Consider the following 16170-nt stretch of genomic DNA (forward strand, 5'->3'; position numbering starts at 1 on the left):
CAGCTTGTACCGCCCGGCGAACTTCTTCCTTGTGCCGGCTCCCTAGGTGTCTGCTGGCGGGTCGGTCCTTGGGACAGTAGGTAATAAACAGAGCCAGCTAAGGGCTTCGCTCGCACTCCCCTCCATGGCAGAATTCGCCACCGGCATTTCTCCCACCCTCTGCTCCTGCTCTCCCGTCCTTCTCCCCAAGTTCTAACTTTTCCTTCACCCCAAGAGCTGCTGGCTTCCTTGAAGCCTTTCTTAACTAAGGGAGACTCTTAAAGTTCCCAGACTCCAGGTTCCAATCACAGTGACAAGAAACACACAGTGGGCTTATTGGGCATGATGTGTGATAGGCATTTAAAAATATGTATTTTTTGATTTCAGAGAGGAAGGGAGAGAAAAACATCAATGATGAGAATCATTGATCGGCTGCCTCCTGCAAACCCCCCACTGGGGATCGAGCCCACAACCCTGGCATGTGCCCTGACCAGGAATCAAACCGTGACCTGGTTCATAGGTCGATGCTCAGCCACTGAGCCACATTGGCTGGGCATGTGATAGGCTGTGTGTGCGTGCGTGCGTGCGTGTGATAGGCTTTTTTAAATCAAGGATTTCCTTGATGTTAACAGGACTAAGTTCCACGGTTCTATCTCAGATCTAGTTTCTAGGTGGCAGGAATCATTGTACCAGTCTCATGCCGGATGCACATGCATGATGGCGGTTTCAGGTGGCTCAGCGCAGCACAGCGAGGGCTCAGGTGCCGGTGTCCTCGCCCGAGGGCACAGAGTCCTTTTTTCATGAACTGGGACCTAGGAAACATCCTGTGACTGCAGAGCCATTTTCCACTGTCCCACGAGGGGCCATTTGTGCCTGCTGTCCAGGGCTAGGAGCAGGCAGCATGCCCAGCAGGGCCGGGACTGCTCCGGAGATGCCAGTAGGTGGCGCATTAACTTTCCTTACGATTGATATTCCTGAACCTACGCAATACACAAAGGCAGTGGGAGTGGGAGCAGGGAGCCATAGAGCTTGTGTTCCGGCTCTTCCGCTGCATTTTGAACTAAATCTCAAATAAATAAGTATATACACACACACACATAAAGGCTGCGTAAGTACTCCATTTTTAAAATGTTCTTACTTGCCCACCCCACTCCCACTTTTATATATTGTCTCTGCTTTGCTGACCAGAACACAGGCTTAGAAAGAAAGATGAAGGTGTGGCACAATGCGCTCCTCCAGGACACATACACTGGCTTAGTGTGTAGCTCACCTGTGCGTGTGACCTGCTGCTTCCCGTGAGTTTAAGGCAAGGAGGCTCCGGCCACACCTCAGTGGAGCGCAGGGGATTGGAACTGCCGCTGGGTGGTGGGCGCTGCGACCGCGAGCCTCCCCTAACCAGACGGCTTCTTTCCAGTACCTGGACGAGGAGGACCTGATGAACGCCATCAAGGGCTTCAGCTCCGTGACCAAGGAGCACACCACCTTCACCGACACCCACCTGTAGGGCCGCCGCCTGCAAACGTGAGTGAGCCTGGGCGTGGCTGCACGCCCCGTTCCCGCGCCGTCTCCCCGACACGCCAGAGGCAGAGCCGCTGCTCGTTATCTGTCACCCTTGAATGACATGGGACGGTCCCCCTAGCAGAGGTCTAGCAGAGGTCGTTGTTCTGGTGTCTGAAACAAAGGGTGCCGAGCACACGAAAACTCTCATTGCGAGGAAGCTGAAAACTACACTTTCACCTGGCCCTGGCCCTGGCCCTGGCAGAGAGACCACAGGTAAAACAGTCAGTGGGCGCAGGGCTGTTACCAGTGAAGAGAAGTCAGTCTCAGGCCGAAGTGATTCCGAGAGCATGTCCCTGCGGGTCCCACAACCCTGTAAGGAACAGCCGTTCCAACGGTCACAGCCGCAGAACCAACCCCGACTTCAGCCCAGCGGGGTCATTCAGAGGCCACACCCTTGGGGAAGGGTTTGTACTCGGTTACACTGTTCAGGGACATTCCCGACCTGCCCCAGCATCACAGTTAGGGTCTGTTCCCAGCAGCCTTCACTCTTGCAAAAGGCTGTGTTAAGTACTCAGCTTTTTACATTTTCTCACTTTCCCACCCAACTTTTATGTGACTGACGAGAAAGATGGGACAGGTAATTACAGCCCTTAGTAACACCCATCTTGTGCTTCACTGGCCATGTAAGTTACTTTCGTACGTATTAAGTGCTCCCTCTCACCTCCCTTTTTGTTATGGGAAGAAGACGTGGACAAATGCATGTAGGTACACTTCAAACAGCTGTTCCTAAAACAACTGAAAACACAGGTAGTCTTCATCATTTTTATTTGACTTGATAAATAAATACAGGAGAAGGGTTGTGAAACCACTGGCAATATGGTAAACTTTAAAGCATTTATTCAATTTTACTCACTTATTTCCTGGAATGAGAATATATACATTTTTCACCAATAAATGCTTAATGCTTCACAATTACCCTATTTGCAGATACTTGAAAGTCATTCCAATCACATGGGAAAAAAAATACAAAAAATTATCTTTTCTTACAATTTAAAATATATTCAAAATAACATTTTTGCAGCAGCCCAAACCTTTGACAAAATTTCAGAGCTGTAGTCTCCTGAGCATCTATCTATAGGCGCAAGCGGCGGGCCTTCCCCACACGCCATGCGCATGGAGAGCCACAAACCTCGCATATCAACTCTGGTCGCCCAATGTTAAAATCAGACTTGTTAGTGACATCTCTGGGTTTGTAAAGAAAATGATGGTAACTGAAATTCGTAAATATTCCAGCCCATATGGAAGAAAGGGGGATGGTTCTGTTTTGGATGTGTGGCAATTAACTGATTAACAAAGTAGCCACGTTCTGATTAAATAGTTTGGATTATTAACACGGTGGCTCCTACACGAGGCAGACTCGCACTGGTAGTGTTCCCTTCTGGGCGCTCATAGCTTTGTCCTTATCATTCCATCTGTTCAAACACGGACAACTGCTCCCACTTGAAAGAAAGTTGACGTGGACTTTGGGCATTTACTATTGGTGACGCGTGCTAAGATTGAAGACCTACACTTACAAGTACCCTCAGCGACTCTGCCACCAGGGCAGCCTGGTGTTCAACATCAATAGTGTTTTGAATGACACGGTATTTCTCCACAAACATAGCACCTCATTAAGTATCAGGTAAACACTGTGCAATCACAATTAGGTTGAGAGACTAAGTTCCACGGAGAGAAGGTGAGTGATTTACGATAACCTTGCAAGGCAGGCCTCAGGCATAATCTACATGAGGAATGTGGTCGGTTGGTTCCCATATTCTCAGGGGTGCTCACCTATACGGTGCCATCTGGTTAAGGTGGGGTGGTTCCTACACGTATTTCTGAGCTCCCTGGACTAGCTTTACAAATGATCAATTGAACGTGCTTGTAAACCTAAAAATAATCTTCAAAAAGGTCAAAAGAGCTCTAGTTTTTTTCTCTTTATCCATCTCATTCTGTGAAAAAGATAGTAAAGTCCGACGTTTTTGTCAAGTTTTGGTGTAGAAGCTAGTGTACTGGACCCAGGAGTTGGACTTCCATCGAAAGCAGGGGTGGGGAACGTCCAGCCCACAGGCTGCACAAGGCCCTGCCTGGGCAGGGTGGCGAGGCCGGTGCATGTTCGACCACATGCAGCAGGCTCCCGTCGAAGCTGGTAATTCGTACGGCCTGCACGCAATGTCAAATGGCCAACGGGCCCTGGCAGGAAAAGGCTCCCCACCCTGCTCTGAATGAACAACACCCTGCCTGCCGGGTGAGCTCACAGGCTGTACTCCTGCCCCGAGGAGTCGCTCTTCTTGTGCCGAGGGGACGGCGTGGTCTTGGTGGGAGAGGGGGACGCGGTCCCGGGCGAGTCGGTGCCTCCATCGGAGGTGCTGGGCGAGGAGGCCAGGTGGGGCCCTTTCTTCCTGCCCAGGAGCCCTCCTCCGTCGAACCCGCCTCTCTTGCGGAGCTCCCCTTTGTCACCGTCATCCTCGGGCGCCCTCTTCTTGGGTTCCGGGGCAGCGTCGGCTGCTCTGTGCGCTTCCGACCCACCATCGGACTCTCTCGCGCTTCTCGTTTCGGCTCCAGGAGCCTTGCCCTCGGGCCCAGCACAGTCCCCCGCCGCCCGCTTCACCTCCGCCTGGATGGGGCCCGAGGTGGCGTCTTCCGGCACGGCGCGCTCCAGGTTTCTGTTCAGGTTGAGGGTCTGGAAGTCGCGGTAGCTGTGGAAGCTCTCAGTCCTCCGCGCCCGGGCTAACAGCGGGCTCTCCCGGTACGGCCGCACGGAGCCATACGTGGCTGCCTCCTGGATGGTCTCCTGGTGCTGCAGCTGGAGGCTGGAACAGGTTTAGAAATCACAGGTCAGAGCTTGCTGAGATTCTTCAGGGGCACGTCTCAGGAATTAAACCACAGTGTACGCACGTGACATAAATATGTGAAGACACTACCTTCTTGTTCTTATTTCTGTATATAAACACATATAAGTACTTTATAAAATTGCGTGTGTATAAACTCCCCATGCAAATATCCCAGATGTAGTCAGTGAAGCGGGATCCTGTTTTCAATTACAGTGGCATAAAGTATGTATGAGTCCAGGTGTACAACAGTGATCAGACCTTTATGTAATGTACAAAGTGATACCCTGTCAGTCTAGGCCCCATTGACACGACAAGGTTATTACAGTATTGACTGTACAGTGGAACCTCGTTTCTCGAACAATTCGCTTCTCACCCTAACAGCCCTTCCATGCTGACGCCTGTAGGATCAGCCTCGCCTCCCTCAGGTGATTAAGGAGAGAACACACAAATACACATTTTAGCAGTTTCCCTCGGCTAAAATCTCAGAATATTGTGCTGTGAATATTTGTGTTTTGCTTTCCTTGCTGCTTATAATTGTTTTCATGTTCTTTTAAAAGTGTTTGTGTATAGATTACACAGCTAATTAGCCATGTACTATCTATATAGAAGAAAGGTTAAAACAGGAATCATTGGGGGGTTGAATCGATTATTTCTAATAGGAAGGAATGATTCGCTTTTCCAACAGCCCCCAGCACAAATCAAGCTCGAGAAACGAGGTCCCACTGCATTCCCTACGCTGTACCTCACGCCTTTGTGACTGTTCCTGTAACCCCAGCTAAGTTTCTGGATGGAAAGCTGAAAAAAGCTGGAGAAAGGGCTTTAAAACGACGGTAGAACCAACGTAATTCAGTATCGGGCCTTCAGTTTAGATTTGGATTTTTTAGAATACATTAACGAAAAAGATATAATATGCCATTGTCTTAAAAGTACACAATGCATGCAAATTCCGAATCGTTATGTTGTTCACCAGTAAGTATTGCAGTGCTGGCTGTGTGTCAATGACACCTCAGGAGAACAAACTGCACAGTGTCAAGATCAGGAACAAAAATGCCACATACTATCTAAAGTCACAGATGATGACTTTTCTGATTTCCTTTGAATGATTCTCGATCACAAAACAGGCACCCAAATGAGCAGAAATTCACAAAATAAGGTAAAGGGTAAAAATGCCTTCCTATGCAAAGACCCAGATGCATGCAGTGGAGACCTTTAGTGAGAAAAGTGTTTTTGAACTGAACAGCAACGTAAAGTGTGACTGTGCAATGTGACTAAAACCGGCTTTTGTGAACGCGTCCCCCAGAGCAGCCCCGCCCACCTGGAGCTGGCCTGGAGCCGGCTGTGCTGCACCACGGAGGCGGCCGGGCTGATGCTGGGCGTGGCGCAGCGGGAGGCGCTCAGGTCGCACTGGTCCAGCAGCTTCAGCAGCTCCTCCTCCGTCGGGCCGCCTGCATCTGAGGAAGCACAGGATTACACGGCTGCCCGCGCCCCGTCCCGTCCCCGGTCTCCCAGGACACCTACCCTTGTCCTCGCTCTTGCTGACCATGTCCATGGCGGTGGTCAGGTCCCACATCTGAATGCTGCCGTTGGTGTGGCCGGTGAACAGGTAGCGCCGGGGCCGGGAGCCCATCCTGCTGGAGCCCTCGCACTCCCGCACGGTGAAGGCGGAGATGGGCGTGCAGTCCACCGCCTGGATCTCACATATTCTGTAAGCGACGGCGCACAGTCGTAAACCACGGGACAGACAGCATTGCAGACAAAGTAATTCCAAAATCTGAATTAGAGTCAGAGGTGAATACACCACATACATAAACAGATGTAAAGGGGTCAAGGCAAGTCACAGGAATCAAAGTTAAACTTTGTTTCTTTGAGTCTCATGAAAAGGTTCTTATAAAATAATGTAGTAAAAGTCATCAAAACCAGGCAAATAATTTAAGTCAAAGATCCTTGGTAAGACATGAGCAGTTCTTTCAAAGTAGTTATAGACATTCACTAGAGAAGATGTTGGAAGTCATTTAAGATTTATGTGTAAATGACAAACAACTGAAACCAGAGGACACGTACAGCGGTGTACAGAGGCCTGCGAGCACCCTCCGTTAGGATGATCCTCTGACCTCTCGGAGCCTGAGCTGTCTGTAAGCAGAAGGCTTCGCATTAGCTGCTTAAGGGGCTGCTGTTCTATTTCTGCTTATTTTTATAAATGTAGCTTTTCCTCTGGAATCATAAAGTTAACAGGTATAAACTAACTGTGGTTGGTACAACACATTGCTACTGTGTGAGCTAAAGAGAGGAGGGAGGCCGAAACCGGTTTGGCTCAGTGGATAGAGTGTCGGCCTGCAGACTGAAAGGTCCCAGGTTCGATTCCGGTCAAGGGCATGTACCTTGGTTGCGGGCACATCCCCAGTAGGGGGTGTGCAGGAGGCAGCTGGTCGATGTTTCTCTCTCATCGATGTTTCTGACTCTCTATCTCTCTCCCTTCCTCTCTGTAAAAAATCAATAAAATATATTTAAAAAAAAAAGAGAGGAGGGAGGAGGTTAGACCTGAACAAGGAGATGAAATACTACGTTGTCAGAGGTTGTTACAACAGCAGTTTTAATAAACATTTGGCAGCTTCTTCAAATATGCACAGAACACTGAGTGATTTATAACATTTCTCAAGGTAATAATTTTGTCTTTACCTTATAGGCTTTAGTACATAAAGTTTTCCAGAATCAACTCATGCAATGAACTTGGACAAAAAATTTATCATCTTAGGAAAAAAAAAAAAAATTATCATCTCAGATTTTATTAAAATAGTAAGAAATTAGAAATAATATGCTGAAGGATAACTGAGAAATTATTAAAAGCAGAGTAACATTAATATGAGTATCCATAACTTTCTTAAGTACTAATAGGAATTTTGATATGCAAAAAAATGTTGTGTCTTTAAAGAAGAGAAATGTTATAACTCAATGTGTCTGAGGCGGTAACATTTTTAAAACAGTCGAATGGACACGGAAGAGGACACTAACTTCTCCTCGGCAGCTATACTGGCAGGGCCACACCGGGCAGGTCGTGTCTTTACTCATTTGATCCCGTGCTGTCCTACAAGGTGTGGACCTTCTTTCATAAAGAAACCGGGGCTCAGAGAAACAAAGCAACCGAGGGTGAGTGTCGGCGGCTGCTGAGAGGAAGCGCCAGACCCGCGTTCGGGTCAGCTGCCCGCCCTCCCACTCCTGGTTGCTCTGCCGTCACTGGTCCTTCCTGACTGTTCAGCATCAGGAAACCTTACGTGTATCCTAGAGAACAAGCACTCGATATCCTGGCCTGACTCCACGGTAAAGCAAGGCCAGGGAGCGGGCAGACTCCTCTCGGCAGTGTGTGTGTGCCTGCACGCTCATCAGCGACTCCACACTGTTGTCTGAGGAGGGGGAGTCCGGAGCAGGACCCGCCCAGAAGCCTTACCTCTTCCCGGTGGAGGAGAGCCTGACGAACAGCTTGTTGGTGATGGGGACCACTTTCTGGATGAACACCTGCTGATCATCTCGCTCTCCAAAGGGCCCTTGATCAGACGATGCCAAAAGAAGTGCAAGTTTAAATGGTTTCATTTAACATTAATACTGGGGGGGAAAAGGATTTTTCACGCCTGTCAATGTGGCCTCGCATTCCACGTCAAACAGACAAAATGCAATGATGCGAGGACTTCAACGTGCATTAAAACATTTTTAAGAAATGCATGTTTCAAAACTGTTTGTTGTGCAGTGAGGCTGTTAACGCTGAAGGCAGGAATAAGCTTAGGGGTGTCCATGGTCAGTGCCTGTGGGAACCCAGGAACGCATAAGCTCCACCTTCACTCACCACCTTTGAGAATTGCTCAGTTGCTTTTATGTATTGACCTTTTTTTTTTTTGGGGGGGGGGGGGAGCCAACATGCAAAAATCTTAAAAATAAAGTGCAACCCCATTAAATAGAATTTAATGAATCAGAAGCCTGTTGGACCCTGCAAAGTTTTCTTATCTAATTAAGGAAAAGATTCAATTATTTTTACTTGGTTGTACTTGGCAAGGCAAATCATTGACTTCATCCATTTTAGAAAGATCCTTAGCATAAAGAAAAGTGTTTTCATAAAAAACTTAAATGTAATATTTTAATAATTCTCTAACCCCGTCATACTCAATATCTAAAATAACAAAGTATTATTCACAAAAGTATATGATGTACACAATATAATTCACACATTACCTTATGTGAATCATACCTAATGAGATGAACAATTACATCTTCATTAAAGAAATAAAGTGCTCCAATTCACATAACCATCATGGCTTTTAATTATAAACAAAAATAGTTACCCTTTGGAGATATGTACTAAATTTGTTTTAAATGGATTTCATAATTTAAATCTCACTTCCAGGTTTCTACTGCTGTTCACACACTCTGCCCCGGCCACACGGGATGGGAAAGCCGACAGCGCTCACCGATGTCATTCCCAGAGGAGTAGCTGCCGGGACTCTCCGTCTCCTCCAGAGACAGGATCTTGAACGAGGCGAGAGGGGTGGAGCCGGGCTGCGTCGAGATCATGCCTCTGAAGCGTGTCACCGTCCACGTCCGGACGTGATTGTTATCTGCACAGACTAGGAGGGAGGAACACAGCGGAGCTAGTAAACACGGATCTGAAAGAGCACCAGCCAACACTTCCACAAACACACTCACTTTTCACTGTGATCACCACTGAAGAGATCACAGCACATCTTTTGGAGTGGCAAATGGCATGTTTATCTTAAAATTACACTTAATTTGAGAGAGCTGAATATGGTTTTCCTTCTGCACATGTAAGGCATGTAAGTACACCTATGGACCCTCATAAAAGTAGCCTATGGAGCAGAAAAGGGTAAAGAAAAGTATTTGTAAGAGAAAAGATAGTAAACAAGTTGCCTAGTTTGTTTTTTAAACCGCAGAAACTTTCTCCTTATGTTACTCAGATATTAAACAACCTAGACCAGGAGCAACTGAAAACATATCCTCACAAATGACATTTGTCAGAAGCTATTAGGAACCCACTGATAGTTACATGAGGAAAATTAAGATTCCCTATAAAGCTGAGAACTATTTTTATATCAAGTAAGAGTATGTATTGTAAAAATATACTCTAACTTCATTTACTTTTTCATATAAATATTAAGTGGGCATATACTGAGATAATCCTAACAAGTAGCCTCTCTTTTTTTCCCCTTTGGTCTGAACACATAATGATACTTTTTGGCTTATATTTTTAAATTACTGTAAATTTTGTGGCATACCTTAATAAAAATGTATACTAATTGGACATGATTTCAGAAACTTGTTATTACCAAAAACTTATTACCAATAAGTTATGAACTCATCAGTAAATACTAGGAAAACATCTGAAATTAACTGTAGATATACAACAGTTTTTACTGGAAAAATGCCATAGTTGCACATTTTAAAACAAAACTTTAGAAAGAAATTTCAAAATTTTTAATTTTGGCTAATTGCAATAGGAATAAAAAATGTACAAATGTTACTTAGGTAACAAAATTCCCAATTCTCAGAATACCAGCTTTCTGTTAAAAAGACATTTAGTTCTAGGCTGTTTATTCAGCTTCATGGGTAATAATATCCTGATTTCACTATTAACCCAAGGATTCAGAAAAATTTAAAAATCTGTAAAATTATGGCAAATTTTGTTATTTGGTTCAAATGAGCAACTATGGCAATTTTGTTAATTAAAAACTTCATACTATTAAGACATGAAAACAAACACTATGGCAGCGGTTCTCAGCCTGTGGGTTGCGACCTCTTTGGGGGTCGAATGATCCTTTCACAGGGGTTGCCTAAGACCATCGGAAAACACATATATAATTACATGTTATTTTTGTGATTAATCACTATGCTTTAATTATGTTTAATTTATAACAATGAAATTGGGGGTCACCACAACCTGAGGAACTGTATTAAAGGGTTGCGGCATTAGGAAGGTTGAGAACCACTGCACTGTGGAAAAAGAATGTCATTACATTTATACCAGTATATACATATTTTTTACACTTATATTGATGTCCACCAGGTGGCAGAATAACATAACTGAGCACTGCATGCATAAAGTACTCCAGATTAGTGGCTAAGGTGGACATTTTTCTTGACAAATTTACTTAAATTTCAAACCGATATGAAATAGTGGATATTAAAATGCAAGTTTTACTGTAGTTCTTTGGCACATGCTACAATATCGCCATCAAAATAAGAGCAGTTACTGCTGAGGTTTCTAAGCACTGCCATGTAAAAAGAACCCTGCAAAACAGCCTTTCTCACAGGGTCAACCGGCCGGACCCCCTGCCTCCCTCTTGGAGGGGTTTGCAGTCGGCTCTGCCGCAGAAGCTAGTTCTTCACACACGAGGTGCCGACTCGAGGAGGGGACACGTGGGCTTGGTTTCGGATCTGGCTGCGGCCCTGGCCCCGCAGACTTCTCATCGAGTGCAGTGATGCAAGTACTTCAGCTTGCATTAAAAATGTTTAAAGAAATACCTATCTGTAAAAAATGGTATTTTGTACTGAAGGGAAAATACGCCCAGGAATGTGCACGAGGCTGCTTTGCTGGTCTTCCCGTTTGTGAAACTAGGGAATCCCCAGGCACGGTTCCACAGCGGCCTCCTCTCCAGCAGGGCCCTCCCCTTACCCGACACGAGGTGCTTCTCGGACAGCATGATCTTGGTCACGGGGCTGCGGTGCACGGTGAAGGTCTGGAAGAGCTGCGGGCCCGACCCCACCGTCTCGGGGTGCTGCACGATCACCCGCACTGCCCCAGAGCTGGTACCGTAGGCGATCTCAATCCAGTTCCCACTGACACCTGGGGCACAGGCGAGGGGGGGGCATTAGGCCACAATAAACCATGCAGGAAGCTGCCCTGGCAAAGCTCCCCTGCGAGTGGGGCAGAGCAGACCCAGTGCCCCACCAGCCCCATCGGCCCAGCTCAGGAACCGGGGACCCTCCCCTGCACTGTGTCGGCTTCTCATAGCAGCTCTCTCACACGGATCATCTACTCCCGTCTACCCACCTCTACTCCTCAACGGACAGTAGCCAAATCACCTTTTTATCCAGGTCACCCTGTAGAGTGCCCGAGACATCATAGGAATTCTTTAAACATTTATTGAGCAACACACCGGATGCAAAGCCATAGCCCATGTTCCTTCTAGCCCAGCATGACCATCCCTTGTACTCTGCTGCAATACAGAATCTTCCTGGAGGAGTCGAGTGGTGTATATAGTATATCCTATTTTACAGTTTCAAAACCCTTCGCCCTGGAACACACACCCCCCACCTGGTTACATCACACTCACCGCGCTGTCTCTAACCCTGCCCAGCTCCTCCCGTCAGGCCATCTGTGGCTCTGTTTCTACACAAGTGCCCAGGCCCCACCCAGGGTTAAGGAAGGATGGGGTTCGGTGGCCTGTCCTCTTCAAGAGCTTCAGAGAGGGAGCCTCTGACTCTACCAGCTCCTGGCCTGGTTCGCCTCAATCCCTGAAGGCCCTGGAAAGCACTTCTGGCCTGTAGGCGGCTCCTGCCTCCGCAGAAGCAGCGTAGCCTCTAATTCAGACAGAGGAACTGCCGCTCACTCTGCAGAGGGCAAGCTTGCTGTGAAGGGCTGGGCAGCAAAGATTCTAACCTGTGCACCCACCTGTCCATCACAGCCACGGAGGAGCCAGAGACGGCCGGGAAAGCATTAATGAAGAGCGCCTGGCCTGGCTCGCTGAGCCCAATACAGTTAAAATCTCACCTCAGTTTCAATCCAAACCCCCTGGTGCACTAGAATATTTTTTTTTTCGGACCACAGAATTATTTCCTTTAGTGAATTACATAAAATGACATTTTATCAGTGACATTCACACCTATCGATATCATTGTGCACATTTCCTAAAATTCCTTTAGGAAATTTAATAAATTTCCTAAAATTCTTTTCATTACTGATAATTTATTAAGTTCCCATGTATGTTTACTGTTCACCCCAGAATATAAAAACTTTGTAATTTACAGAACTTGTTAATTGCATTGCAAAGGCCTTTGAAAGGCAATGGAAGTTATAGACACTGAACTTACAAGTAAAATGTCTTTCCAGAACTTAAATCTGAAATCTGCAAAGGAAATAAGCTCATCTATGTCCAATAAAGATGAGCAGTCTAAGAGCTTTTGTCTCTGGTTAAAAAATATAAAGCCTAATTTCAAAACAGAATCAGCTGCTGCAATAGGAAGGTCAATGTGTCAATATTTTGGTAATTTGGGCTGATGCCGGAGGAGGCGGCCGGTGTGATGTCACACCCCTCTCTGGGCCATGCCTGACTTCCACATGAAAGCAAGTGTAAGCTTCCTGCAGGCGGGGATGGAGTCCCAGCGCTGCAGCGGGGAGAACGCAGGGCCGCGGGCACTGACTGGTTTTGGGGGTGAGGTACACGCTCAGCGCCGTGATGGCGTCATTGGAAGGGTCGTGATAGAGCTCGGTCACCAGGAGGTCGTTGTCCTTCATCCGCAAAGGGAACTTCTGCATGTCTGAAACAGAAACGCTCCGGTCACGTCGAAACCAACAGCGCGTTTGTTTAACACTAAAGGGGGTGACGTGTTCTTGTCGTTTAAGAGCCTGGGGAGCAGGACGTGCTCACTCACCGATGTAATAGATGGACCCGTTGTTACACCCGAGCAGGAGGAACGACCCCGCGGTGTCGTAGCTGGTTATGGGGACGACATCTTGAACCTGATGCGGCGAGATTGTCATCAGATGTCAGATATTAATTACAATTTATTTTCTGCTCCATTTTCTCAAAATTCTTAATAAAAAACACACACCAAGATTCACTGTAGGTGGGGCTTAGAAATGGGCGTTTTGTTCGTACACACATGCATGCACACACACAGCAAATGGTGAAGGACCACGTATGTGATTCCCTTTAAAGCTTTTAAAAATGTGAATTTCCACAGGGGCACATGGTTCTGAGACCGCAGCACTCTGAGGACCGGAAGGCCAGGTCTGAGCAGGGCACACAGCGATCAGGCCTGCTCAGTCACCTAGCGAGGGCAGCCTGAGACCAGAGCACAGATCAAGCGACTTCCGCAGAGTACGTCTTCCCTGGATAACCTTCCTTTCTGTGAAAAGACAGCTCCCCTACTTTCACTCTGCCCGCTGCAGGCTTCACCTGTTTCCTAGGAAACGGCATTAAGGCAAATACGCTTCATGTTTTGTTTTTTCAAGCACCAGAATAAAAATTCAGTTTCCAAGCAGATCAACATAGTTGCAAATTAATAGCTGCTTATATTTGTGCTAAAAGAAAAGCAAGGGGCATGATTTTTACTACAAAACCAAACCAAACCGAAAGTATGGTTTGCTAGAGCAGAGCAGTGACAATAAGGAAGATCCATGCTCTTCCCTGGCACAGCTAGGAGGTGCGCATGAAACCTCACAGGTGCCACTCAATGCAATGCTCTCCGCGTACCAGGCACTCCAGCTTGGGAAGAGGGATGAGAGGCTTGTGCATTGTGGGCAACAAGAAAAGTAACAACAGTGCAGCACGATCAGAGGGGGGAGGAGGCTCATTGAGGCCCAGCGCGGGGGGAGGGCAAAGGCCACGGAAACGTGCAGAAAAGTGAAGCTCGGGAACTGGACAGTCACCGAGGAAGGGGAGGGGAAGGACGTGCTGACAGAGCAGCAAGTGTGAAAGCACAGAACCCAGGCCCGTTCCTGTGGAAAGGAAAACGCAAAAGGAGCTAAAAGTTGCAACTCAAGCCATGTCAAGGAAATAAATGGCAAATCACAATTTAAACACTTTTTGCAAAATGACTTCCAATTCTTAAAAACAGTCCAATTTTATCCAGAAGCAAATTTGCCACTAAATTTATTCACTTATTCTGTAAAATCAAACGGAAACAAAATGGACTCCACAACAAGCAAGCAGGTGCACAGTCAGCAGGAGTTTCAGACGCTCTCATGGCTGCCACCTGCTCCAGGTAGGACTCACCTGCCAGTGCTGAGTGACGGCGTTCCACACGCCCACCTTCCCGGTGTGGCTCGTGGCCACCAACTGGTTACCGATGAAGAAGAGAGCGTCTACGGGGACGCCGAGGCTGAACACTCCTAAACGGTAATGAGAAATAACGAGGCTGATCAGTCATCAATCAAACCCAAACCTTAAAAACATCTTAAAGGCGACTACTTTTAACCTAGGCTCATGTCTACAAATTAGGTGCTAAACACTTTGGGGACCAGAAAGAAGCAACTCTTCAGCAGCTTACACACTCCTAAGCAGACAGACGCCTGCCCCAAGTCCTCGCACACCAATAGGACGGCCTGTCATCGGAAGCCATGGTTCCCACACCTGTTGATCATTCTGATTTGCCAGGTAGATTTAAAAAGAAAAAAATAAAATAACCGGCCCCAGGAGCTATGCCAGGCCCCTCAATCAGAAAGCCACTGCGCTGCTAGAAAGTACATGGAGATTTAGCTGCAACTCGTGGATCAGGTGTCTGGGAACCACTGGTCTGAGGAATACAGACTTGGGACCCTCAATGATCTAGAACCTGGAAATAAGAAAAAAAAGGGGGGGTGGGGGTGGGGGACAAAGGAGTCATTCAACACTCAGACACCCAGGCCTTTACTCTGCTTGTCTAAACCCCTCATTTCCCAGCAAGTAGATGTCAGTGTAATTTATACAAAAGGCACTATGTTAGGCCATGGATTGACAACACAAGCCGGGAGCTTATGGTATAAATAGAGGAAAAAATGCCAACAGCCAATTAGAGCCTAAGGTAACAGTAACAGAAGATACACAGGTATAAACTACCCAGAGAGGACCAAGGAGTAGGAAGGGTTTGAGGATATTTCTTAGGAAAGAAGTCGTGTGAGTGGGTTTTTAGAAAGGTGAACAGGAGTTCATCAACTGGGGGACTGGGCATGGGAAGCCCAGGGAATCTGAGGAAAGGGGGGGGGGGGGGGAGTAGTGAGGGAGGTTGGAAGGACCAACATTCCACATTGAGAGCAGGAGCGTGAGGTCTGACGCAGGGAAGCCTGGGATGCCCTGGGCGCCGACGGCTGGGGCGGGGGCCCTGGCTCTCGGGAGGCTGCCCGCCGCCTTCCTGGTTCTTGCTCTCTCATCTCTAAAGCAGCTGCAGCGGAAGGTCTCGGTGTCTAGTTCACCTTCAAAATGTCACAATCCAATTTTGACACAAATAGTATCACCTTAATTATTTGAAAAACACTTTATGAAAATGTCTTTTTATCCAAAAATAATGGGAAAATACCTCACCTATTTAATGTGGTTTTTAAGCTGTGTCACGTATCAGTTTTTTGTTTTTTAAAAAAGTACCTATTATGTGACTACACGAACAATTTTCTCAGCATCTAGCTTACGAAAAACAAGGCATTGAAGAAGTCATCGGGAGGAACAACCAATTAAATGCAATGGCAGCATGTATTAAAACCGTAAGCCGGGAGAGAAAACTGATTTCTTTTGAACTGTACACCTGTAGTGGGTATTCCTCGTTCTGTGCAAAACTGCACTGCACACAAGACCAGCAGCAATCAATAACACCGTGAAAAGTCTTAACCGATCTTAAAGCCAGACATCTCTCAGGAATAAAAATGACCGACACTGGATGAAAAGAAAGAAAAAAACACGGCTATTGATAGAAATGTCTCATATGTATATTTTTGTATGTGTAAATACATATTTATGTACATGAATATACTATTTTAGTCCAACCAAGAAAAAAAAAACAGCAAAATTAACACACAAAAAAGCTCAGCCCTCTGGCCAGACCTGGCTGAGAAGGAAACTTGCCA

At 46.7% G+C, this 16170-nt stretch overlaps 2 protein-coding genes across 4 annotated transcripts in view; one reads left to right on the forward strand and one right to left on the reverse strand.

Annotated features, from left to right (window-relative positions):
* USH2A (usherin) overlaps positions 1–1500 on the forward strand; it is a 390811-nt gene extending 389311 nt beyond the window's left edge. Inside the window, exon 71 of the mRNA XM_059677365.1 lies at positions 1394–1500. Coding sequence (XP_059533348.1) covers positions 1394–1483 — 90 coding nt within the window. The 3' untranslated portion in view covers positions 1484–1500. The remainder of the gene's footprint in view (positions 1–1393) is intronic.
* Positions 1501–2287: 787 nt separating this feature from the next.
* Positions 2288–16170, reverse strand: part of KCTD3 (potassium channel tetramerization domain containing 3) — a 34860-nt gene continuing 20977 nt past the window's right edge. For 2 of the 3 annotated variants that reach the window (XM_059677491.1, XM_059677493.1), the window contains 9 exons: positions 14351–14466; positions 13005–13092; positions 12774–12890; positions 11026–11196; positions 8807–8962; positions 7795–7891; positions 5871–6055; positions 5674–5803; positions 2288–4340 (listed from right to left, as the gene is read on the reverse strand). In XM_059677491.1, coding sequence (XP_059533474.1) covers positions 3773–4340; positions 5674–5803; positions 5871–6055; positions 7795–7891; positions 8807–8962; positions 11026–11196; positions 12774–12890; positions 13005–13092; positions 14351–14466 — 1628 coding nt within the window. In that variant the 3' untranslated portion in view covers positions 2288–3772. Of the gene's footprint in view, positions 4341–5667; positions 5804–5870; positions 6056–7794; positions 7892–8806; positions 8963–11025; positions 11197–12773; positions 12891–13004; positions 13093–14350; positions 14467–16170 lie in introns of all 3 variants that reach the window. The other variant, XM_059677492.1, reaches the window with a different exon arrangement.

The sequence above is a fragment of the Myotis daubentonii genome, chromosome 20, assembly GCF_963259705.1.
Source record: "Myotis daubentonii chromosome 20, mMyoDau2.1, whole genome shotgun sequence".
NCBI lineage: Eukaryota > Metazoa > Chordata > Mammalia > Chiroptera > Vespertilionidae > Myotis > Myotis daubentonii.